This window comes from Falco punctatus, assembly GCF_963210335.1.
Source record: "Falco punctatus genome assembly, chromosome: 2".
NCBI lineage: Eukaryota > Metazoa > Chordata > Aves > Falconiformes > Falconidae > Falco > Falco punctatus.
In genome coordinates, this window is record NC_137581.1 from 2,315,777 (window position 1) to 2,342,382 (window position 26,606).

General features: G+C 45.4%; 1 protein-coding gene across 1 annotated transcript; it reads left to right on the forward strand.

The window, feature by feature from the left end:
• Positions 1-717: 717 nt before the first annotated feature.
• Positions 718-25,074, forward strand: LOC308059138 (disintegrin and metalloproteinase domain-containing protein 2-like; the record flags this gene model as incomplete). Its single annotated transcript, XM_080376075.1, is given in 10 exon segments — positions 718-905; positions 4,495-4,570; positions 7,795-7,924; positions 12,862-13,144; positions 14,685-14,813; positions 16,246-16,430; positions 19,014-19,165; positions 21,079-21,155; positions 21,157-21,188; positions 23,330-25,074. Coding segments are annotated over 10 exon segments (1,368 nt in total). The 3' UTR covers positions 23,446-25,074.
• Positions 25,075-26,606: the final 1,532 nt, after the last annotated feature.

Below are 26,606 nucleotides of genomic sequence, written 5' to 3' on the forward strand. Positions count from 1 at the left end.
TCTGATGGGAAGAATGAAAATTTCAGCTTTAACAGACCCCTGATTTCTGGAATTCAGTTCTGTGCTGCTGTGAAAGGCGCAGGCAGAGGGGCAGGGAGGTCTGGATGCTAGCAGAAGGACAGAGGAGAGCCCAGGTGGTAGGTGGAGGTGGGACAGGGCAGGATGGGAGAGGATGGGTGGCAGGTGGAGGAGGGATGGTGGCAGTTGGAAGTGGGACCGGGCTGCTGGGAGATGGTGGAATAGGACCAGGTGGTAGTATGAGGAGGGATGGGAAATGGCATGGGATGGGATTAGATGGGATGGGATGGGTGGCAGTGGGAGAACGGTTGGGGTGGGATGGTATGGAAGGGAATGGCACGAGATAGGTGGCAGCTGGAGAAGGGAAGGGAAGGGGGAAGGAGAGGAGGGATGACAGGTAGAAGAGTGTTGGGTTGGTGGGGGGTGGCAGTTGGAAAATGACAGGGCAGGGCTGGGTGGCAGCAGGGTGAGGACCTGGGTGGGAAGGACAGGTTCAGGTTGGGGCAGGACATAGAGACCCCCAGTGCCAGTTGGTGGTGCAGGTGTGGAACTGGTTAAGTCCAAGAGCAAGGTCTTGGGCAAAGCTCAGGGCTGGAGAGTCTGGTGGCAGTTGCAGGGGGTCAACAAGGGGCTGAGAAAGATGGGGAGCGGAGCTGGGCGGCTGCTGGGAGGGATGGGATGGGGCCACAGCTAGGCGAGATGGTGGGGATGGAAGGAAACAGGGTGACAACCCCCTGGGGTGGGCTGAGGCCGGGGGAGGTTGAGGCTGTGCTAATAGAGTCTCCACAGGACTGGCCTGGCCTGGAGGGCCACAGCGATGGGGACAGGGTGCTGTGCACCCTCAAAGAGCATGTGGCTCACAGCACTGCTCCTGCTTCTCTGCCCAGGTGAGGGGCAGGGAGATAGGAATATGGAGCAGGGCTGGGGTTCCCCAAAGGGCAGGGTGGAGGCAGGTGGGATGGGAAGCGAGTAGGGGGATGTGCAAGGCATGCGTGGGGTGACAGGGGATGGGAGACATGCATGGGTGGACATGTGCTGGGGGATGCAGGCATGGGGACATGTGTGGAGGGACGTGGGGGGCAACAGGTGGAGGGATGTGGGATGGAGGATGCAGGGTGAGGACATGGGTTGGGGGATATGGGCTTGGGGACATTGGTGAGGGGATGGTAGAATGGGAGACAAGGGCAGGGGATGCAGTATGGGGACGAGCATGGAAGGACATAGGCTGGGGAAGGTGGGCCGGGGACATGAGTGGGGGGACGCATGCTGGGCTCAGCACCTTGTAATTAAAGAAGTAATCTCATTTGCCTCCGTTTTAAAAAATGTCCTCTGGAGTTTCTTGTATCCTAAGCTTCATTAGAAGCCAGCATTAGCAGCAAAGAGCTGCTCAACCACCTCCTTTATACCTCTCATTGAAGATGGATGGACTTACAAAATATAAATGTACCAAATTTTTCAAACTTCCATTTAAAATCCTCCTTCTCACTCAGGGGTGGGAAATCCTTCATTGCCTGGTGTGATTAATGTCCTTTTCCCTTAAATGCAGAGCCTCTTTGAAATTTTGCTGAAGCATTGAGAATCATCTACTCCGAAGTCACAGTTCCCAGGTGGCTGGACACAGAGGATGGGACCTTCACAGGGGTCATTTGCTTTTTAGGAAATCTTTTTTTCAACCATGGGTCTGGACCTTAGCCTCTTCAGGGGCCGTGGGTGGGTGCCGAAGGGAGAATGGGGCAAGGAGATGGCTCCGGCTTCCCAGCCAAAGTCAGCCTGTAAATAGCGTTTTCACTGTTGGATTAATTTCTGAAATTAATCAGTGCCTTGGCTGTTCCAGGGGGATATGTCCTATTCAATAACAGCAGAAGGACACCACCACATCATCCATCTCATGCAGGCAAAGCAATGCTCTTGCCCAATTTTCCTTCCTCTGCTGTTTTTCGCACAGGGCCATGACAGGAACATCATGGACCCGCGCTGAGGATTTCTGCTTTGCTTTTCAGAAATTTGATAGCCAAGGACATCCCAGTTTTCATATACAGTGCAGAGGGAGACCTGATAACTGAGTTTCCATGTATTCAGGCAAGTTTAGACGTCTGTCAAGGATGCACCGACAGCCTGAACAAAATGACCCTTCTCTTCCTTGCAGGCTCATTCAAATATACCAGTGGATCTAAAGAAGGAATGGCTGTTTCTACAAACATCCATCATTTGTTTAAAAAAAGAAGGAAGTTGTATAGAGACTGATAAAAAACATTTCAGATTGGCCATCACACTTGATCTCCCTGTCAAATATTTAAAGTTTTAAACATAATTTCACTCCATCCAAAGAAAATCTGAGAAATCACAAAATACCTCCCTGAAAATTCATCATTATCCAATGATGAGCTCTCAGGCTCCTGCTTTGTCCCTGCTTACCTTCTGTGCCTTCACTTTTTCTTGCACGTGAAACACTCCTTTCAAAGTGGTAAAGGATGGAGTTGGGGAGGTTCTGTGTGTCCCCTTACTGATGCGGGGGTGGGGGTCGACTGGAGCATGGGAGCTTTTCCCACAGCCTGAAGCCATGGTTGCACCTTGCAGGATGACTGATACTACAAGGGGATGGTGGAAGGCTCCCCAGGATCTGTCATCTCCCTCAGCACACGCTTCAGAATCAGGTGGGGCTCTTCCCAGGGGACAGTTGGAGGTTCAGTATCAAATTAACTGGGATGGGGACTGATCTCCCCTTTTAAAGAAGATGCCCTCACTTCTGCGTGAGATGCTTTCTGCTGCATCTCCTTACTAAAATTCCACTCTTCAAACATAGCTGAGATTTTGTTTAGCATTACAGATTTTACAGCGTCTCCAGTATAGATTTCAAGGGCAGATATTTCATAGAAACACAGTTTTTAATGAAATTTTTGGCCAAACAATGTGCTTTATAGTCTTCTGGCAGCCTGTAAGTAGGTAGCAGGTTTGACATGCCCAGGCAGTTCAAAGACTTCCTTCAAAAGGCAGCAAACTAAACAAGCACTTCTCGAGAAACTTCCCTCTTCAGGTGCACTTCGTGTCTGGGATGTATTTATTTCTGATACTGCAAGCTCTGAACGTGAGACAGACAGCGTACCCACACAGACATTAACAGTCTCCTGTAAACCGGACATCCCAAAACGCTGTGTTAAACTGGTGGTCACCCATAACCGTCACCAACACCCCTCCTGAAGTCCTTCCTGTAGAACTTAATGACTTTATAATATCAGTCAAAAGGAAAAGAACACCAGTGTAACCTCTCCCCTGAAGATTAAGAGAATATTGAAATGAACCATGCACAGCTCAGCAGTCCTTTCCTTATCTATCTCTCTGCAACATTATCAAGCCCAAAACTTTGACCTTCTCCAGAAATACCTGGAAAGTCCTGGGGAGCACAAGCTGCTTTTTTTTTTCAAAAGAGACTGTCCTAACTTTGAAAATGGCTGATTTTACTTCGTACTATTTTCACTGGCTTTGGTGGAAGTTATCCAGCCTTCCATGCAGCCATCCATGATTTACAGCATCCAGCTGCCCACGCTCTGCACCGGCGCCAGAGCCCCCACAGCAAGTCTTCACTTCCTTCACAGCCTGTGTGCAGGGGACTCGCAGGGTGGGAAACCAGCAATTTTTTTCCCCATTAAAGACCTTCTTGATAAATGCATTAGCCCAACTGCCTTAGCGAAGTCTTCTGGGTTTCCAGCTCAGTGCTTAATGAGGCCACATTTTCCTATTATGATAAACAAACCAGTGATTACGAACATTTTAGGACTAGATAATCCAAACTCTGGCAAAACTAAAACCCACTGAGTCTCTCCTACAAGACCAGGCATAAGACTGAGATTTGGTAGCCCCACCTGCACCTTCTTTCTCAAACAAGTACCCTAAAAGGTCTCTGAATTGAGGCTTTTGGGGATGCGAACTTACTGGCAGATGCAGCCTATTTAGCTGCAGTGTCTACATGAGGATAAACAGATCTTAAAAGACAGATGCTTCCTGGAAGAGCCATAGCGTAGAGGTTTTATTGCCTTCTCACTTTCATTTAATCTATAACGTTCATATGCAGCTTTGGTTTTTTCCCAAAGCTGCATGATTGCTCTCTCAAGGCTGTCTTATGGATCCTAAACCTTAGGCATGTCACTTTTTTTCTATAAAAGATCTTTTAGGTGAGCTTCTTGCACCTTCTTATAGGATCCCGTGAGAAGCAGTGGTATGAATGAGCTAAATGTTTCCGTATCCCCCCTTTCAAAAAACCCCAACAAAAACATAAAATATGGGCTGATCCCAATAGCCCTGAAGCACAGAAATGGCTCCTGAAGCTTCTACCTGCTGCGAGATGCACAGGGCTGCCCTACATCTCCAGCCACACCATGATGAGCGTCCTGTACCTTGTTTATTTTTGTATTTACTAAATAATTTAAGAAGTCATTTAGTTCACGTTTCTTACTGACTGCTCTGTTTGAAAATTCGCAGTCGAGTTTTGCAAACTGGAGATCTGAGGTACAAAATCGAGCCTGTGGAGAATTCCTTGACGTTTCAACACCTCATCTAACCAAAGGGCGTTGGAAGGCAGCTCACGTTGGCTGTGCCAAGTGCCTGAAAAGCACAAGGACCACCTGCCCGAAGATGGAGAAGTTGCAAATGGGCATCATAAAGTCCTTGTTACTGAAGTAAGGACTCCCCATCCACTCGTGTTGATGTTGCACATTCGTGTGTATACGTACAGGTTATGTTAAATGCTGGGAGTGATCCCACCACAGGGAAAATTCCTTTTGCCTTCATAACAGGGAGTTTACACTGTAAAGCATCTGCAGGTTTGCAAGCAAACAGGATTTCTGTAGAGTGATGATGAGCAAAGGACCCTCACATGGTATGGAAACCAAACCTACAGTTTGACAGGTGAAATCATCCTGCTCTGGGTTTGCTTCTCTCTTGAGATCTCTTCCTGTTTGCCAGTTAAGCTCACAAACCCTGAAAAAAATATTCAGGTCTTAAAAATGCTGGTTGAAATGAAAGTGGAAGTAGCAAATAATTTTTTTAAGACAGCGATAAAGAGGGGAGTTGACATGTCTGTCAGTTCCAGAGGTAAAAGCATCCGAAGGCTTCAATAAACAAATCTGAAATTATTAATTAGTTTTAAAGACAGTTAGATAACGTTTCTAAATAAGCTGTGATCAGAAGCTATAGAAGCAATGACTTTCTGTTATAGATAATCTATTGAAAATTCAGTATTTTACTGCCTGACTCCAGAAATGAAAGGTGTAGACTCGTGGCCCAGGGGTCTGCTCTTCCCTCCAGACCCTCTTCTTGTCAGGTTGCCCAGCCAAATAGCCTGGAAAGGAAACAGCTTGAGTGGGGAGGATGCACTCCTGGGATGTGGGTGTTACCAGCCCCTCGAACAGTCTTGAGCACCACCTCATAGGATCATAGGATGACCCAGGTTGGAAGGGACCACAGGAGGTCTCAAATTCAGCCTCCTCCTCCATGCAGGCTCAGCTCTGAGGTCAAACCAGGTTGCTCAGGGCTTTATCCAGTCGGATCTTGAAGACCTCCAAGGATGATGACCACACAAGCCCTTTAAGAAACTTCCTGCAATTGCTTGAATCTTCGTTATTAGTGTGTCAGAAATAGATGCTCTGAGGATGTAATTCCCCTTTTCTAAAGAAATGTTTGAAGACCTTCCAGTGCTGTCTGTGCTGCCTTTCCCTTACCTCCAGAGGGAACCGGAGGTGCAAGTCCTTGGGGCCACGGCTGGGTGCCTCTCTCCCAGCAGTCAGTTTTGCTGAAATTTTGTGAGCACTGAGGAAGGCGGAAGGTTACATCACCTGTCTTTCTGATGTGACTCCTGATCTTACACCCGATTTGTTTGCTTTTCTTCTCCCTCATTGAGCAGCAGAATCATTTCAAGTGTCATCACTTCATTGCCCTCCTCTGATGGAGTTGTCTGCAAACCTGCCAGCACACCGAGGTAACCACAGGCTGCAGGGACTGGTCTTGAACAGTTTCTGCTCCAGGTCTGGCTCTCTTGGGATTTCATTTAATGCACCTTTAGGACTTGGAAATAAAGATCAACAGCTGCTCTCTCTCTGTCTTTAGAGAGTATTCACCTTATCGTAAGCAAATCTAAACTCTGCTGCCCCAGTTTGCTTAAATTGCACCGAATAAAAATCTTTAGTAATATCAAAATGCACACACCTGCTGGTTCTTTTCTGTTCAGAAACACAGTTTCTGTGTTTTCAAAGGAAATCAGTTTGTTCTGACATCATTTGATATTGAGATATTACTGATGTGGCTGTTTTCAGAAACACCTTTGTTAGAAAAATAGTTTATTTGCTTTGATTTGTGAATGCTTTTAAAGCCTGTAAGGACTTTTGTCATTGCTGTTCCTACTTTCAGAAGAGCTGAGATAAATGTGTTATTTTGTACCTATGAGTCTGGATTATTTATAGTGACAGCCTGGCCTATGCCAGTGCACTATGATTGAATTTGGTGGAAGAAATAAAGAGTGACATTCAGAGATGCTGCCTCCTGATAATAGTATGAAGCGTTCAGATGAAAGAATTACTTATCAGCTCCCATGGTGGAAATGTAGTTTTATAAATTGCTACAATTTCACTGAATTTCCTGAGAAGCTGCCAAGGAAAGAGGATAATTTGGAATAATAATAAAGTGGTATTTGTTCAACAAAGAGAGGTGAGTCCCCATGCTTAAAGCGACTTAAGCAATGGTATTTTTTTAGGCACATAAACTTCTGGAACAGCCAAACCATTTAGAAAGTTGCCCTTCTGCGAGATAGCAACTCCTCCTCTCTGCTATCACCAAAATGTAAGGGAACTACTCAAGAGAAATGCTAACGTGTCTTCCTCATTCCCATCTCGGCCAGTGCCAAAGCTACCACCCAGGCTTTTGTAGGGTCATCTTTTTCTCCTCCTTACTTGACCAAGTTCACAGGTCTTCAATGCCTTATGGTCTCACTGAATGCTCACCCCATATCAGAGATGGGACGATGCTGTCACTGAGCAATAACATGCTCAGAGGAGAATAATAACCCCCCAGCTTGCCCATTAACCAATTGCTACTAGCAATTAACATGCTGGATGTACAAAATGTAGACGTCAATGAGCTTGACCCAGCCCAACACTGGGCAGGTCTTAACTATGGAGCTGCCCATGCACAGGTAAACGTGCAAAGGGCAGCAGAAAGAAATGCTAAAAATCTTTTTTCCAGAGGCTGCTGGATCGCAGGCGCAGTGTGTGATGCCTCTCACCAGTTGTGTCTATCGATGGGCACGCTCCCATTTGCTGTATTACGCAGGTGTGCTGGGCAAAATGAAGAAAAACTAAGAACTATTTTTGTGGGTTTCATATGGCTTAAACAACCTCACTTCAGGACCAGTTTTTATCTGCAGTTATCTGTTTATCCTCCTCCAAGTACTGAGCTGCTTGATGCAGGCAGCTTCTGTTGACCCCACTCAATTGTCGCTTTGACGTTGGTTTTTTGGTGCCAAATTTAATGATTAAAAAATGGCCTGAGTGCATGCAAAAGTCTGCAGCTCATAGTGAGCTGATTTAACACAAGCAATGCCAGGTAATCCCCCTGCTACCAAGAAAATCCCACCTACAACTGTGTTCTGTCTCTGAATCTCTCTGCTGTCGTCTTAATTACTTGTTACACTCTTTATTCCTTCTCTAAATGCATAATTACTCTGTGTTCTCCTACTTAGGGGAAATTTTGGATTAGTTTGAGTAACACCACTTTCGGTATTTGTGATACAGTGTAAGCTTTAAAGCTCCTGAACATACCTCAACAACCGCCATGCCATTTGTTCACTTCCAGAAGGTTCCTGGTCTCCAGATCCTGTCTGTGCCCACCAGATACTTGGAGCTGGCTCTAATCACAAAGAGCTGCTAAGCATCAGAAATTATTGGCACGGTACAGCTACTGTGTTATATTGAAGGCAGTCCTAGATGTTCAGCACTGTAACGTAGCTCTTCTCCCCTTTCAGTTTAAAGTTAACAACTACAACGAAACCCTGAAGCTACATCTGTTAATTCCCATAAGAACACAGTGAGTTTTAATGATGAGTTCAGATCACCGCTCTGCTCCGTCAGCTGTCTAACCCACTCCCTTGGGAAAGAGAGGAATGATTTGTGCCTGACTGCAGCTACTCTACCAGGATGATGTGTTCCTCAACGCTATAAAACCCACTTTAACTGTTAAAAAATTGCTTCAAATATAAGCAAAGTCAGTTTACAGAGGATTTTTGAAATCACCCCTTTAAAACACTCAATTGGGAATATGCATTATTGTTACTAAGTGCTTTCTGGTAGCTCACTACAGCCTCCCTGTTCTCTTAACCCCCTTCTTCCTCCAAAACAGCACGAATTTTAAAACAGCACACGGTTTTTCATCTTCTGCTGCTTCTGCGTGAACACACTGATAGGGCACCAGTGCATCAGCTACAAAGCACTCAAAAATTAGCTACATGGAGAGCTCCCTTAAATTAATATAATGCACAAAAGCAAACGCATGCTCGTATCTTTCCGCTTTAGCAAGAAACTTGCTTTGCACGAGTATCTGGAGGCAAGCGTGGTGTCCGGGGTTGCTGCACACCCCATGGGCTGCAGGGGATGCCAGCTCTTGTCTTCCAGGTGTACAAGCCCATGAAGCTGCAGATCATTGTCAGTGTGGTAGAGACGTGGACCAGGACGGACCAGGTGACGTCTGCCCTGGGCGCTGCAGGTCTTTGCAGAGTTGTGTCAGAGGGATGCTGTCGGTCGCATTAATTACGATCACATCCAATTACTGCTGTATGAGGCCTGCGTTTTAATCACTCAGCTCATGTACCAGCTATGGGGAGATAAGCAGGGAGCAAGACTATTTTCATCTCTTTCTTCTAATTTTTGCATATATATGCTGCTAAGTCTTTTGTCCTGGTGATATCTCGTGGAAAAAAATGTAACGGCTTAATCAGTCCATGTTCTAATCAGCACATATTTGTCATGTAAATTGATACAAGAACTCTCTTTTCCCTTTCACTCTCTTCTTTTGTATTTTTTCCACACACGTACACACAGAGTGTACAGCTCATTTCTAATTTTGATACACTTGTAACTGAATTATTTTAATCTCATTTTCAGTTTTTACTTATTTTTATATATAAAGCCACTCATTTTTAGATAAAATAATTCATTGTTATATGGTTTGCAACTCAATATTTCAATTAAACCCTTTTGCTAGGACAAGGGAGTTAGCAAGGTCTTTAATCACTTATTTCATTCAATTGCTTTTTAAGACCTAGCACCTTGTTTCTGTTTTGTCTGTTCCTTTCTCCTTCATTTTGGGGAAAAAAAACCTTCTGCATAGTCAAATAAGTATCTCAAAATATATTCAATATTTCTTTTTTCAAATTCAACGTATCACCTTACCAGTTTTTGGATTTTTTTTAATAATGAGGTTCTACTGAAATAGCCTACGGGTCACTCTTCCCTTTTAAGTAGGGAGGAGGCCAATGAGCTTATAAACCGCAGCTCTGCCTCCTTAATACCCCCACCAGCACGATGCATCACTGGTGCTTGCACGCTTGACCTGTGGGTACCAGCCTGGCTGCATATGGGGCTGCCATAGGAGAAACAGGTGGTGCTGGGCTTTTCTTCAACAAAGGAGTGCCTTGTTACCCAAAACCATTATTTTCTAGCTGCAATTCAGTGAACGTATCCCATTACTGAGAGAAAGTTGTTCTGCATCTCTTTAATGTTCACATTTTCCAGCTGCAGTGGCCAGCTACAAGGAACAGGGGTTTGCCTGGAAAGGGACAATATGCCAGAAGAACTCCATGGGTGTCGTCTTGGTAAGGAGAGTCCCCGCAGGTTTGCATTGACTGAAAGGAAAAATAAACCTTTTATGTCCACAGTGAACCTTGGCAGTTCATTCTACGTAACTCCAGGGCTCAGGCTTTCACGGATTAGCAGGTACACTGGGCATCTAAGGGAGGTGATGCTGTTCCTGTGTTTGCCGTTTCTTAAAGTAGATGGGATGGTGAAGGAACAGTTCTTCAGTGCTTTCCCCAACTCTTTAGGGGTCCTTTAGTTTCCTTAATCGGTTGTTTGCCAGTGCAAGTCCTCAGCCAGCACAAATTTCACAATTACTGAGCAAAGCGTTGAAAGTCTGTGTCTGAAGTTCTCCACATCAACACACACCAATCTGAGAAATGTGGCCCTGCGGTTTTTCTTTCTGCCTGCAGTTCCCTGGCCATGACACCACCAGCGACGTGATGATGCTCGCCCATGAGATAGGCCACAGCTTAGGCTAAAGTCACTGAAACAGAACAAAGTCTTAAAATAAAAAGATTAGTCAGGATGAGTTTGGTACAATGCTCTGGGTGATGCTCTGTTTGTGTTGAGAAAGGAATGTACTCTGAATAATCAGAAAAGATAAGGTGGGCACCTGAAGGAGAGAAGGAGACCATCGAGTCAGGAAATGGTTGAACAAAGAAAATTGAAAGGTCTACTCCACCTAGACCCCACCTATTGTGAATGGAATGATTAGGTGTCAAAATCAAATGAGTATGTATGTAAAGATGTTGTGTAACCTCTCACGAAAACTGTATAAATTACCCGACTTTTCACTGAAAATTTTGGAGCTAGTTTGTCCCATGCAAATCAGCTAGCTCCCCAATGTTTCACGAAATAAATACCTTTGCTGCTTAAGACAAAATTTGTTTCCAAGCAGTTGCTCTGTGCCGTTTTGGCATCATCATGATGATGCAAAACAATTTCACAACAAATTCTGCAACTGCAACTGCACCCACAGAAGGTGCATCATGTGAACATCCCCAGGGTAAGTGAAGCTTGGCTTTCCCTGGGTCACTGAGGGTGAGATTTGGGTCGTTACCTTCAGTGGTCCACCTCCAGGTGACCACTGTGTTTCTGTTTCTGTAGGTGGATGCACATGCCCATTCCTCCAAAGCATTTTTTAATCTTCCAAACTTGACAGAGGAATGACCATCTAAGTTGCCCCTACTTCGTGCAGGTAATTGGACTAGGGCCTTCCAGACCTCCCTTCCAACCTGAATTACTCTGCAATGCTTTATCAAGTGAAAATAGTTCTTTAGATAAGACAAGAGACACCAGTACTCCCTGAGAGACAAACCCACAGAAAATTTGTCTTCCTTGGATCCTCCACTGGTCACAAAATATTTATCTTCCATCTGTTTTTTCCAAGTGCTGCTTGGTCTTGTCTTCTAAATAGCAGGAGCTGCTCCTCATACCTACTCTCTAGCTATAAGACCATCATGAAGAAAAATAATTCCACTGCTTAATTAATGTCTCCTGAAACCTGTGAAGAATATTTGGTAGACGTGAGCTTCTGTTGGTTTAGCATCAAAGAAACCATACAATATCGCAAGAGCGTTCTTCCAATGGTCAGTGTACTGCTGATAACACAATGTCTTTAAAAATTACTCATTCCTCTCAGCTCTAGAGCTCTGCCCAACACACAGTGAACTTCAGCAGGCAGTGAAGGTTGATTCATCACAGATTTGCTTGCTTCTGTCACCAAAATTGGGAATCAAACTTCATCACACCAGCGCAGCATTAAGAAGCAGGCGCTCCTTTATTGCAGCGCTGGGTGCTCGGTGGCATCTCCACACATCAAGCACACCTGTGTAAATTTTACCGTTACATTTATACACAAAATTACAAAGTCGTACACTCCCAATTACAATGATTGGTTATACATTTGCATACAATTGTAATATTTGCTGTGTCATCCTTTTCTGTGACTACGCTTGCGCAGGGGAAGGGTCTTCACCTAGGCAAGGGTCTTCTTGACCTGTGGGTGCAATTTTTAGTGTTATAATGAAGGGAGTTCACTTCAGGACACCTTAAAATTTAGTTTTGTTGCCAGATTGGAAGGCTGGATATCGGCCCTGACAAGCTGCCCAATAACTCATCCTATAACAATAGAACCTGGGTGCTCTGGTTGTGGTCTAGAGGGTAAAGACTAAGGGTATTATGGTCTATAGCACGGGGACTTCAAGTAACAGTCTCGGATAACAAGCAGTACAGCGATTCATACGTCACTGGTTTGTAAGTGCTAATATAATTCTAACATGGAGGTTAACTCCTTAAAATCAAAATGCTCTTATAACTAACTGTTACATAAACACAAAATATAGAAGTTTCCTGTATTTCGCAGTATATCTGGTCTGAGAAGATGCATAAACCTAACTGGAAGCTGCTCATGCTTATGTAGAAAAGAAATAGTTTAGAAACACTGAAATTATCTCAGACAAAAAACATCAGCAGGAGCAGCACAGTGAGGGTGTAAGGACAGAACTGACAAACCTAGCACAAGCATTGGTGTCATGGACCAAACATCCAACCACCACAAGCCCTGCTGAAAGGAAAGAGATTTTAAAATCTCATTTATATTCCTGCTGATTTTGAGCTTTTGGAGAAAATCCAGCAACACTGTATTTGTAGAGGCATTTCAGATTCAACTTGAAATGCGGGAATAAAACCACAAGTTTCTCTTCTGGAATATCAGCAGTCACCATTTGCAGTGTCAATTTCTGTAAGACAGCAAGGACTTTAGTCCTTTATACCTTCCTCCAGTCCTTATTCTGTCTGACTTTTTGCAAATTCAAGTTGGTGTTCTTCATCTTATACACTTCTGGGGCATTCCCTAAGATTTTGCCACGTGGCTTTCAGTAATATGGGCCATCCCCTCAGGAAAAACCATTCAAAACTCATTTTGTGGGCTTTTCTTTACAATTTCAGCCAGCAGAAAAAATCTGCAGAGAAGTTAGGAGCATATGTGATCTCCCCAAGTACTGAGATTGCTCTTCAGGGACTTGCCCCATGGATGTATTTAAGCAAGATGGGACCCCATGCAGTGACAACAACCACTGCTACAAGCACTGCCACAGCCACGAGGCACAATGCGAAGCTTTATTTGGCAGAGGCAAGATGTTTCAACCAAGGAACTGCCAGACCACCTCATGTGGAATTAGCCCTCATCTTCAGATAACACTGCATCTCCTGGCTCCTCCCTTCTCCCTGTCCCCTGCTTTGAAAAAGTCTGTTTTCTCTGCACTGAAAGGTCACTCTTTAAAAGGCAAGCAGGCTTAGAGGGGTGGGCCAGCTACTTAAGAATATAAGTACTTGCATAAAGAATACTGCAGAATACTTTTTAAACACCCTGTGATTTTACAACAATACCTATATAAATATACATATAACAACGTATATGTAAAATACAGTATTGGACTTAATGATCTTAAGGGACCTTTCCAACCAAAACGGTTCTATGATTCTGTATATTTACAACAGTTAGGGTAACAGAAAAGGGCTTTTTTCAAGCAGTAGTCATGGCAGTGCTGTTTAGGAACACCCCATGCCTAGTGTGTGATGGGAACAGCAGATGTGGCCACCCTCGCGCATTTGGCAGTAAGAGGGTCCCACAAAGATGTGCCGGAGACAGTCATTGAGGTCACTTCTGCGTCTTTGAAAGTGACCACAACCTATAATTCGTGCATCTAAATTTCCCCCAGTTCAAACTGGAAGCATGCATGTGATTTCTGTGAACACCTGCCCACATCCTCTCTCAGACTACTTCAATTCTGTAGGAAGTAACGAAGCTTCCCCAGTGCACGTGTCCCGAAGCTGCGGCAAAGCAGATCTGTTCTGCACTCCCTCCCTGGTGACAGCAGCGATGCCACCACCATCTGAGTCCCAGGTTTCTCCATGAGCATACACAAGTGTTCTGTAAGTAAAACCACAGTTCCTCTGTGATCTACCACATTCACATGAAGTTTGGACTTTCTGGGAATCCCTGCACATGAAGACAGTAGTATTTCCCACGAAAGGCATTGCTGGGACAGGCAAGAATATTGATAAGGCAGAATATTTTTGTCATCATGTTGACAAAGGAATTGCCATGCAAGCATTTTGATGATGTTAAAGCGGTGACCAGTGATCTCAGCCACCTCTGCAGGACAGCTGCGGAGTCTGGCTGTTGGTTTTACTTTGAGAACATTCTGGATGTTTGAAAACCTGTAAAAACACATGATGGGAGTCCTGCATTGACCACAGGTTCTCCACATTTTCCCTCAGTACTCTGTTACTCTTACAAAACACTTTGTCAACATGAAAGTGTTTTGGAAAAACAGGGAGTCCCCTGGGTTAGAGATGGTTCTGCCTTACTGAAATCCAGATGTCTGAGCTGCTTCTGACATCTAATAGGAATTAGTGTTGCTAACACTGAATATAATGGTGGTGATTCTGGTTTCACAGTAAATGTTAAGATATAATGACCTGTGTCACATAGCAAGTTAGACTTAAAGAAAAAGAGAAAGAAAAAAAAAAAACAGGTTTGGGAAAGATTTTAGGGTTTTAATCCAATTTTATGCTCCATATTATTCTGTACAAATGACCATTCTGATCATTGGTTGATCTCTTGGTGGCAAATCTGTTCATTGAGCCACTTTGCTCTTACACTGATTTTCCTGGTCCAAAAGAAGACCAGAACCAAAAGAATAGGGGGACAAAAAAATGTCCATAAAACATGGCAGGTCAAATGCAAGCCATGGCCAACTAGAAGAAAACGACACAAAAACCACTGGGGGGGTTACGGGGGAGCAATTGTCCCTGCCTCTCCAGGAACGTCTCCTTTTGCTCTGCAGTCACCGCCCGTGCCCCGCTGAGCTGCCTCAGTGAGGGGAATGTTCAAGGCAACCAATATGGGAACTGTGGCTGGAACTGGACATACTACACTAAATATCTCGAAGAGTAAGTGCTGGTTACTTGTGGTTACTGGTGTCCCAGAACACTGTTTCCAAGGGAGTTACAGCTTTAGCATTTTTTGGTTGGGATTAGGCACAACAAGAGAGGCAAAAGCAAAAACGGTATCAGGAAAAGGAGTGCAGCTTTTTATGCGACTTGGAGGCTCTGCTAGGCTTTTCTGGTTGGTTTTCATAGAGGAAGGAATGATGTGCAAGCATTCCCCTACAGTCAAAGTAGGGGAAAAAAGTGCATGGCAACAGGAGGAATTTGAAGGAGCATTTCTTCAAAATGGGTTTTTCCTGTTTTTTACTTTCAACCCATAAAGTTAAGCGAGGATGGGGATTTTTTTACAGGATCTTCCAGGTTCTTCTTCTTTGCTTGTCCGGAACAGCCTTAAATCTTATCTCCCATGATCAACAGAAGTTCAGAGCACAACACTTTCCAGTTTTCCTGCAGTAAGGGGTCATCCCATCACCAGGCAAGGGCTGGGGTTTCCTATTCAGTTTGAGAACAGGTTCTCTAACCCTTTTTCTCCTTTAGCATTCTTTCTTTTCATGTTGCTGCCATGCACAGCAGCCGTCAGGCAGTATATCTTGACAGACATCCCTAGATAGGACCTTGCTGTAGAGTGCAGTCCCTCAACCTTTGAACTCATCGCTCTCCAAGCCCTCCTCTGTGGACCTGTCCTGAAAGCAGGACCTGCCGAGAACGACCCACATCTAAGTGCAGATGTGGACAATCATTCAAAGGAAGGAGACTGTTTACCAGCACCTTGGAGATTTGCAGTCCATATGCACATTAACATTCACTCAAAAAGATGGAAGTTGCTAGCACCTAACATTTCTTCATGCTTTCGCTTTGGCACCACCAAGGAGGGGGACATTGCTGTCATTAGAGGAGACACTAGGATGCAAATTCAGAATCTGAGATAATTTCCTATTTTCCTGCTGAGCACTACACAGGCAGCACCTGAGCTTCACTGTTGCCACCTCTGGGCAGAGATGAGTTTCTGAATAACTACATCCAATTCTTCCTGGCATAAACAGCAGTATTTTTCAGGCAGTGTATAAAATTGGAAACACACATGAAAAGTGAGGGTCAAAAAGGCAAACGGCAATATCTCTGCAGCTTCTAGAGGGATACCTAAAGGGCTGTGCATATGAACCCAAGGCACTGTCACCAACTGGCATAGGAGAGTCTGTGGCAGTACACAAGGTCTTAACCTCAGGAAAGGGATGGTTGGATGCAAACTGCCTAAAAGGATTGATCCTGGAACAGCTGGAACCTATAACTGTGCCCAGGGCTGCTCCAAGTACATGAGCTGAAACGGGCCAAATTTGTACCTGGTTGTGTACCAGCACCGTGGATCACCACACCCTCAGATGTCTCTACAAACCTCACAGCAGTCTGTCTATCCCAGGAGTGTTTTGTGAGGAAGAGTGCAGTGTGCTAACATTAAAAGAGTACCAGTCAGACAAGACAGCGAGGCTGTCAGCCTTGAGGCAGACCTCCTGAACGATCAGCTCTGCTGGGGACTCCAGTTTCACCTGGCTTCAGACATTCCCGACAAGGGATCAGTGAAAGACGGCACATCATGCAGTAGAAACAAGGCACCCTTAGAAAGCTAGCAAGGTATATGAATAGTATTAGGACACAGACTGAATGGAAGGATTATGTTCCTAAGGAGATGTTCTTGATCTCTGATACAAACCCCAGAGTACCTTCTGTTAAGGCCTCCTTTAGCAGCTGAAAAATAGCAACATCTTGTATTGGCTTTCTGGTTTTTCCCTCAGACTGAGTGGCTAACACGATAGCTATGTTTTGGTAGGTTTTTTTTCCATTAGAAGGGAAAAGTAGATTGCACTCTTCTTGTGAAGCTACTAAGAAAATTCAAAGTTTACTTTTTACACACACAAAAGAACTTGAATTGTTGTTCCAAGAAGAAGACTCACTTCTTCCCTTTGACCCACACAGAAGACCAAATTCCTGTCAAGCTGGTGACATACTAAAGGATGAGCTTCCTGCTATTACATGGCTGGGAAAATATTTCTAAGAAAAACAGAGGTGCCGAGTTCCACCAAAAGGGAAGGAGCTGCTCAGTGTTGGCTTCAGTAGAGTTCTCCTTTTAGGACACATGAGTTTCACACCACCAAATGCAAACATTAATTAAAAAAAAAAAAAAAAAAAAAAAAAAAAAAAAAAACCAACACTTGCAAGGCAAAAAGTTGAAAATATATCTCCTTCATTCTCCTTCTGCACAGAGAAGATGCGCTCATGTCTCCTAGAGCTAGGAAGATGCTCCAAGTTACTCACTGCACAAACAAAACAGCTTCTGGAGTTCCAAGGTCTTGTTCACATCATGGACTGGATAGGACAAGACTGGAGTTCCTGAGCCACAAGCTGCTGGGAGCTGGAAAGCACACTGGGGAAACAGGGTTGCATTTATGTACAAAGATCAGGATGGCTGTGCAGGGTTAGTCCAAGAGTGGATCCAGCTCAGAATCCTCCACCAGTCTCGGGCAGGTACCTAGGAAAGGGTATGAACAGAGCAGTCTCCTGAGGTAGAAGTAGGGTTTGTGCATTTTGTAACACTCAACGGGTTAGTTCAGTCTCCCATTTGCTTGGTCTTGAACCTGGAACCCGAGTTTTTCATTCTGTGCTCCCCTACTGCTTGTTTGGAGAAAGGAAAGTCTTGAATTAAATTAAATGAATGACTGAAGAGACTTGGCCCACTGTTTCTCACTGCTTTTATCCCTGTTGACCAGTCAGTGCCCTTTCCTAGTATATGTCATTTTACCATTTCACTAATACAAATCTGCCTCTTTCTGCAGATACGTGTAAACAGGACATGCATCAGCACAGCTTTTCCCAACAATGATAATAGGGAGAAAAAATGCAATGGCAGAGGGGTAAGTGAAAAACATCCAAGTATGCTTTGAACAGCAGAGTATATACAAAGTGTAAATTCGCCTCTCAAAAGCAGTAGTAGAAGTCGAGAATAATTCCTGCTTCAGCAGCACAGAGGTGATTTTGGTTTTCACCCATGACTGTCCTCCCAGATTCTGCTCTGGCCATCCACAGCTCTTCATATCAGTGTTTGTTGGTTACTTTTACCATTTTTTTTCTTTATTCCCTCAAATACTGTGAAAACCAAGTTCCACATAACACTTCATCCTTCATTGCATCTGTCGGTGCTACTGAATTTAAATTAGGTGGAGCTGGAGAGATCTTCTAAAAAATGCATGCTTAGTTCTGTAACTTTGCTTTCCTTACAAATACCACAGAAATGGCAATATTGGCTGCTCTTAGTCTTACGTAAAACCTACATTTCAGACATTAATACTGGCAGAATTATTTCACATGTGGATTTTTTTTTTTTTTGTGACATCATTTATGAGGTATCTGCTTCTTTCCAGACAGATATTGTTGTAGAAGAGCAGAAGATCTGCCTGGGTGTTAGTGTGGATGGATGCTAAGGGAGAATAGTGGAAAGATTTGCCATCATCTGTCCTTTATCTGCAATATCACTGAGGACCAGTAAGAAAAGTACCCCCTCAACCAGTAATTGGGAAGGTCTGAGGTCTGCTTTTCTCCTGCTCTGTCACCAGCTTTAGGTGGCTCAGTCCATCATAAGTTATGTTCTTGGCAACAGTGTTCTCAAAGTACTTGGAATAATCACGTCTTTTTGTTGTCTCCAGAGAGAAAGGCTATAACCCAAAAACCACACACTTTTGTTGAGAAGCTGTTCTCCAGACTAAACACACATCCATGAAAATCATTAATTTTTGCTCTGTGTGGTTTGGGCTGCACAAATAAGTGAAGAAATCTAGCCTCAACCCTGTCTCCCCAGAAGAGAGAAAAAAAGTTGCTTGAAGCGGAGCAGCTATGTTTGGGTGGGAAACTCACTGCCTACATGGGCAGGCAGGTCTGAGACGTGGGGGAGCAGAGCTACAGGTCCATACTACCAAATGATAACACAAACCTGGACTAATGGCATATGATAAGAAATTGGCCGATGAGCATCTAAAGACTCACCTCTGCATCACCTCATCATGTGCCCCTGAGAGAGGCTGGCCCCAGACCCACACTGCAGCACGACCCAAAACCAGGGCGGCAGCCCCAGGGGAGCTCTCCCCTCTGCTGCGGCTCCACAGTGAGGATCCTCGGGATGTTGGGCAGCCCTCTGTATTGGGTTTGCATGGCAAGGTTTGGGTAGTGGAGGGGCTACAGGCATGGCTTCTGCAAGAAGATGCCAGAAGCTTCCCCAGCATCCAATGGAGCCCATGCCAGCCGGCTCCCAGACAGACCCACCGCCAGCCAAGGCCAAGCCCACCAGCAACAGTGACAGCATCTCTGGGGTAACATAGTCAAGAAAGGGGAAAAACCCAGGGGAACAGCAACTGCAGCTGGAGAGAGGGGTGAGACTGTGTGAGAGGCAGAGCCCTGCAGCCCCCCCAGGGCAGGAGGGGCAGGGGGGGCTCCAGGTGCCGGAGCAGAGATTCCCGGCAGCCCGTGCTGGAGCCCCCGGCCAGGCAGGCTGTGCCCCCAGCCCGTGCTGGAGCCCCCGGCCAGGCAGGCTGTGCCCCCAGCCCCTGCTGGAGCCCCCGGCCAGGCAGGCTGTGCCCCCAGCCCATGGAGCCCCCGGCCAGGCAGGCTGTGCCCCCAGCCCCTGCTGGAGCCCCCGGCCAGGCAGGCTGTGCCCCCAGCCCCTGCTGGAGCCCCCGGCCAGGCAGGCTGTGCCCCCAGCCCATGGACCCCCGGCCAGGCAGGCTGTGCCCCCAGCCCATGGACCCCCGGCCAGGCAGGCTGTGCCCCCAGCCCGTGCTGGAGCCCCCGGCCAGGCAGGCTGTGCCCCCAGCCCATGGAGCCCCCGGCCAGGCAGGCTGTGCCCCCAGCCCATGGAGCCCCCGGCCAGGCAGGCTGTGCCCCCAGCCCATGGACCCCCGGCCAGGCAGGCTGTGCCCCCAGCCCATGCTGGAGCCCCCGGCCAGGCAGGCTGTGCCCCCAGCCCGTGCTGGAGCCCCCGGGGGAGCAGACCCCCACCCGCAGCCCGGGGAGGATTCTACACCGGAGGGACCCACGCTGGGGCAGTGCATGGAGGACTGTCCCCCGTGGGAGGGACCCCGCTGGAGAGAGGAAGAGTGTGAGGACCCTTCCCCTGCGGAGGAAGGAGCGGCAGAGACAGCGTGTGATGGACTGAGCGCAGCCCCCGTTCCCCGTCCCCCTGCGCCGCTGGCGGGGAGGAGGCAGAGAAGTTGGGAGTGAAGTTGAGCCCGGGAAGAAGGGAGGGGTGGGGGGAGGTGTTTTGAAGATTTGGGTTTATTTCTCGTTATCCTGCTCTGATTTGATTGGAAATAAATTGACTTCCCCAAGTCGAGTCTGTTTTGTCCATGATAATAATCGGTGAGTGATCTCTCCCTGCTCTTATCTCGACCCACGAGCCTTTCCTTATATTTTCTCTCCCCTGCCCAGCTGAGGAGGGCAGCGGTGGAGCTTCTTGGTGGGCGCCTCACATCCAGCCTGGGTCAGCCCACTGCACCCTCACTGAACCCCATGAGAGGTTCAGCTGTTACAGACCATGAGTGAGAACCAAGGAACACAGGAGCTAAGTCATCCAGCCTGGAGAGGACAGATAAATGTGCAAGCAAGGGAGTCACAGTCCTATCTTGAAGGAAAACTTGTAAATTTTGAAGCACACGAAGGTGACAAATTCATTTGGGACACATTTGTGAAATATGTTGTCATGACAGAAAGAACATTTACAAGAGCAGGGCAGGTCTGCAATTAATAAAGAGTACAAAAGTGCTTTCCAACTTTGAAATTAAAATGGCTTCAGAAATGCAAAAAGCACTCCTACTAAGTTGGAAAAAGACAACTATAACCATCTTTCACCTTCCATACGCTGTCATTTCTTCCCTGCTGTCTTTGTAGCATCTCTTCAACAGGACCATCACCTCAGTGATGGATCGGAAGGTCCCACTGCCCTCACTTCACCAACACAGCAGACACCTAATGATTGGTACAAGCCACACAGTCCATGACAGCCTGTGACCAGGGGCACCAGCCCATCACCTTCACACAAAATAGGTTGAACATTTCCACAGTAGCAGCTGAAGCCGAGCAACAAATTCATCTTAGGATACATTTCATCCAGCCTGTCCCTGCTGTGCCCACCAATGAACTGTACTAGCAGGCTGTTTCCCCAGAGAAATGCAGGGCCATCTCATGATTCCTGTATTTTTCATGCCATAAAATATGTGTTTTCTTTTAGGTGTGCAACAGTAAGAGAAAGTGCCACTGTGATTTTGGATGGGCCCCTCTGGACTGCAAGCTGGAAGCACTTGGAGGCTGTGGACAGTGGACCACCTCCTTCTTTGCACAGTAAGCGCGGTGGGGTGGGATTGCACTGCCTATCTTAGCTTTATTTTTTCTTTACAAGTTCAGCACCTCTCCATCCATACTTTCAGATCGCTTTAGACTTTGCCCAGGCATCTCTTTATCCCTTGCTGTTTAGTCATGTCAGGTTTTTTTTTTCTCTTATCTTGCCTTCTTTTTTATCATTCCGGTTGTGCTTGCCTTGCCTGACTCTATCGGACTATTCTCAGGGCACCCACAGGAACTGCAGATCGATTCCATTAAGCACAGGGGCCACGCAGTCAGAACCACAGTTCAGTAAGGAGGTCGGTGAGGGATGTTGTTCTGAGCTCATCAAAACCCTCTCAGGAGAATTTTCCTCTCCTCTTAACACAGATATCCAGCACAGCTCCAGTCCTGAGAGGACAAGGCATAAATAAATATGATCCTGGCACGTACCTCTGAGAGGTATACTTCTGCCTTCCTATACGTTACTTGTTCTAACTTGCTGATTAAGACATACCATGCTGTCACTCAGCAGTACTCCACAAACCCATCAGCACCTGACAGCTGACAGCCTTCAAGCTCTTCCCCGATCCTCTTTGCTCATTACTTCTGCTACTGAGGAAGAACTGTTAGATCTTTCAGCTGTTTAGTTGACCAGGCAAATGGCAAGTTGCTCAGGCAGTAACGGGCCCACTGGCGCTGCAGAAATAACTCTCTTGAGCAGATAACAGTTTGCGTGCCAAATCAGCTGTTCTTCCAGTATCCAGCCATTGTGGTATTTTACCTCTCTGCATGGAGGGGAAGGAACCCAAGCAGCAATGTTCTGCTGCTCTCAATTCATGGAGAAAGGCTGATGCCAAGTTTTAGGTTTCTACTAGGGTCTTCTTAGCGGTTGCTTGGGTGTGCTGTGAGAAGTCAACCCTTTTACACTTTCCCTATGAAAAACCTCTCGTACTTTATATATATCCATACAGTAACTACATGCTGAAGCCTCAGCTATTAACTGAAGTAGGTGTTCGACTCATGTTACTTTTCCTTCAGCGTTATATTTGGGTATTTCTTCATCTGTGATCAGGGAAGCACATGGGAAACCTTCCTGCTTGGTTTTTATGCCCTCAAACTCCTTACCATGCAGTCCCAAAGACTCCCCATTTCGTAGCATTGCTTCTGCCTTCACACTGTATACCACAGAATCATTCAATGGCCAGGGTGGGAAGGGACCCCTGGAGCCCACCCAGCCCACCCCCCTGCTGAAGCAGCTCTCCCAGAGCAGGTTGCACAGAGCCGCGTCCAGGCGGGTTTGAATGTCTCCAGAGCAGGAGACCCCACAGCCTCTCTGGGCAGCCTGTCCCAGCGCTGTCACCCTCACAGTAAAGAAGCTTTCCTGTAGTAGAATGAAGCTGGGTTAAATTAGCATTGATAATATACAGCTGTGGGCTGGCTTCAGGGGCGGTGGGTTGGCTGATGTAGATAAGGTGCAGCTGTGGCTGGTTAAGTTAAGTGGTTGAGAGCCAGTGAAGAGGGACCAGCTGAGGAAGAAGCAAGAGAAGAGAGAGTGGGCTGTTGACGAGGTGAGGAGAAGGCAGCAGAGAGACTGGTATGAAGAGTATGTTGGTATGAGATGGTAAAAGACCTTTTTGCAGCTTGATAGTTTGGAGAGTGCTGTGACATTTTTCCTCATATTCAAGTGGAAGTTCCTGTGTTGCATTTTATGCCCGTTGCCCCTTGTCCTGTCACTGAGCACTGCTGAAAAGACCCTGGCCCCACTGTCTTGGCACCTGCCCTTAAGATATTTGTAGGCATTGATGAGGTCCCCTCGCAGTCTTCTCCTGTCCAGCCTAAACAGGCCCAGCTCACTCAGCTTTTCCTCCTAAAGGAGATGCTCCAGCCCCTCATCATCTTCGTAGCCCTCAAGGGGTTTTATTGTTTCTCAAAGACAGGAACACTGGTAGCTCCTGAGTAGGGAGTGGTGGAGGTGCCATGGAGACCCAGCCCAAGAGCAGAAGGGAGGGAGCGTGCAAGTGAGCATCTGCTCATTTGGGACTGTACACTCATGAATATCTGAATTTATACAGCAAACCGCTGTTCCTACTAGTGTTTTGTCATGCCGGAAATGCCTGGTGTGCACAGAGCATAATGTTCTTTCTCTTTTCCAATCCAAGTGTTGAAAGCTTCAAGGAATATGGGAAAAGCTGCCAGAATGCTACTTTTCCTCTTCTTGATTTTGGCCTTTCTGCTGTACAAGAGAGTTGCCGTTGCTCAGTGGATCCAAAGGTAGGCAAAGCTCCACTATTCTTTAAATCACCTGGCAAAACTGAGGCACATTTAATAGTTTCCAACCGAGATTCTCAGCATCCCTTTCCACAAGGAGCCTTGCTATGAGTTCACTGTGCAATGACAGCCACCATTCTTGCAAATCAAGTTCCTCCTGCTTCAAAGACAACCTGCAGGGTAATGCAACAAAATGTGCTCCAGTCTGTGAAGGGGACTCTGTCACAGCAGCCTCTTATCCAGAAATAGCAGCTACAGCTTACAGTTTTCAATCCTTACTGGCATTTGGGGGTTTTTTTTAAGTTTTTCACAGAAATTTTGAAACAAAAGTTGTTGTCTAACTTCAGGATATTTTTTCGTAAAATTCAGCTTTTTCTAAATGCCTCTTCCTTTTTTCTCCTTTGGAATGTTTAATTTTTTTTTTAACCTTTTACTTTGTTTTCATTTTTTTAATTCACTGAAAAATGCAAACAGAACTTGATAAAAGAAAGATTTTAAAATATGTGTGTGTAGAGGATAAATGCTCTCTTATCCTCTTACTACATCGCACATTTTTCCCAGGTCAAATGGATTTATAAGCTTAAACGAAAGAATATGGGAATGTGACTGCAGACAGGGAGAATGTTCAAAATCCCAAACCAGAAAATGAACGATGACATTTCCCTCGATAATCTCTGTGCATCCACATGCATCAGATTTGCTGGGCTAATTTATTCTGCCAAGAAGCAGGAAAAAATACATGGAGGTTTGTTCTGCTCTTTGCAGCAAGACTGTCTAGTACCCAGCCACCTCACGTAGTACCAGTTTAGGTATCTCTACCCTTTGTTACAATCTCCAGAGCAGATGCAATAAATGCTTTCTCCATACCACAGTGTTCTGCAGTATCTCTGGATCTCAGGTGAGAGACAGGATTGAATTTATGTCATAGTTCTATTTTCTTGTCATTTTACATTCACATGTCAGAGAACATGACTTCAAAAAAACACAAAACCAAAATTTCTTATAAGGTGCTTGTCTGTAAACTAAAGCATCTTATTCTGCATTAAATCACCATCCAAAGGTCATGTTCACAGAGCACTTTACCTTATATAGGTTGAAATCTGGAAGACAGGAAAAAAATCGTAGTATCACTCCTCCTCCTCAAGAAGTGTGTTCTCCCACCTCCAATTTAGAAATTACATTCTTGAAGAATGTCCTCCTTCAAGAAAACTTCTCGGTACTTTCCAAACATCTTTTCCCTTTCTTAGTAATTCTTGCTCTCCCAGTTCTTCCAGTGCAAGTCAAAAGCTGCCAGTGAGAACAGACCCAAAAAGCGTGTGCAGCATACCTGCAGAAAATTGTTTAGTTGTTTTGGTTTATGTCAAAAGACAGTTTAGGGTAAAAACACAAAGTTCCTATAAATAGAAGTACATTCAGACTGACTGCTTCAAGAGCTGGCATTAGCATGACAACATAGTTGAAGAAAGCAGAAACAATATACAAGCCCTTGTCAGAAAATAAGAATTTTGTCTACATTTGTCATACAAGATCTCTCCCAAAATGAGCAATGTGAGGTGGCAGGCATTGTAGTGTCCTGGCAGGGAGCTGCCAGGCAGGGGGTCAAGTTCAAGCCTCTACTCTGGTCTTGGCCATGGGGCTTTTCAAAAAAAAAAAAAAAAAAACACAAAGAAACCCCCAAACATATCCTGCCTCTTCTAGTAAGAAAAGTAGAAGGAAACACAAAGGAACCAGAAAATACAGTCAGAAAGAAGAGCAGCTAAGGTCTCACCTTGCACCACTGGCACAGGGATCACCCATCCAGGAGGCCCAGTGAAGAGCCCTGGGGTCAGAAACTCATGGTCTTCAAGGAAAATTTGGAAGGTGTGGGTTCTGTAATCTGAAGAGGTGACAGAGCGGATATTGGGTAATAATCCCCAAATATATTCAAGGCAACCAGAAACTGAGACCTTGCTTTTTATGTTTATTGTGGGCAGAATGAAAAACAATGAGACTAAACTGCAACATAAGAGATTTTGGCTTGGAAGAAGTGAAAAAACGCTGCATTTCTTTTTATATAGCACTGAGGAAGTCCACCAGATCTCATAGAATAAATGAACCTAAAGAGACAGATGGGGAAAGTTACTTTTTTCTGTCAATAGTTAATTAAAGTATGGCAGGCATTGTCACAAGATGCTGATGAAATCAAGCACTGAACATAACACAAAGAAGATTAGTCACATGGAAAGATAACAAGATTAATCAAAATTTTAACAGAGTGTTAGCATAAACTACAAAAGTGAAAGCAGAAAAGGTAGTCTAGCAAAGGTATGCCAAGTCTGACATCTTCGTCTTAGATACCATCTAAATGCATGTGTGAAACAGAACAAGGTCTTAAAATAAAAAGATTAGTCAGGATGAGTTTGGTATAATGCTCTGGGTGATGCTCTGTTTGTGTTGAGAAAGGAATGTACTCTGAATAATCAGAAAAGATAAGGTGGGCACCTGAAGGAGAGAAGGAGACCATCGAGTCAGGAAATCGTTGAACAAAGAAAATTGAAAGGTCTACTCCACCTAGATCCCACCTATTGTGAATGGAATGATTAGGTGTCAAAATCAAATGAGTATGTATGTAAAGATGTTGTGTAACCTCTCACGAAAACTGTATAAATTACCTGACTTTTCACGGAAAACTTTGGCGCTAGTTTGTCCTGTGCAAACCGGCTAGCTCCCCAGCATTGCATGAAATAAATACCTTTGCTGCTTAAGACAAAATTTGTCTCTGAGCAGTTACTCTGTGCCATTTTGGCATCATGTGTGGTCTCTAAACACCACAAGGGTCTAGAAATTACAGATTTGATAAAATGCATGTAAAGTAACTCTGTTCAGGTAATGCAATTTAAGAACTTCACTACCATTTTGAAAATATTATGAATTAGAAAAAGCCACTGAAGACAGAAAACGTTAATTAAGAATACCAGGGAAGCACTGAGACAGGGCAGAGGTTAGAAACTCCATTTGCAGGTAACAGACCTAGAAATGTAGCACACCGTGACAACTGCAGTTATAAACAGAACATGAACTGGCCCAGATCAAGGCTTGTGCAAAGCAGCACCTCATCTCCTGCATGCCATAACAGCCTGGGGAAAGCATCATAACCAGGACATGGTGAGCTGCCTCTCATCTCCTGAG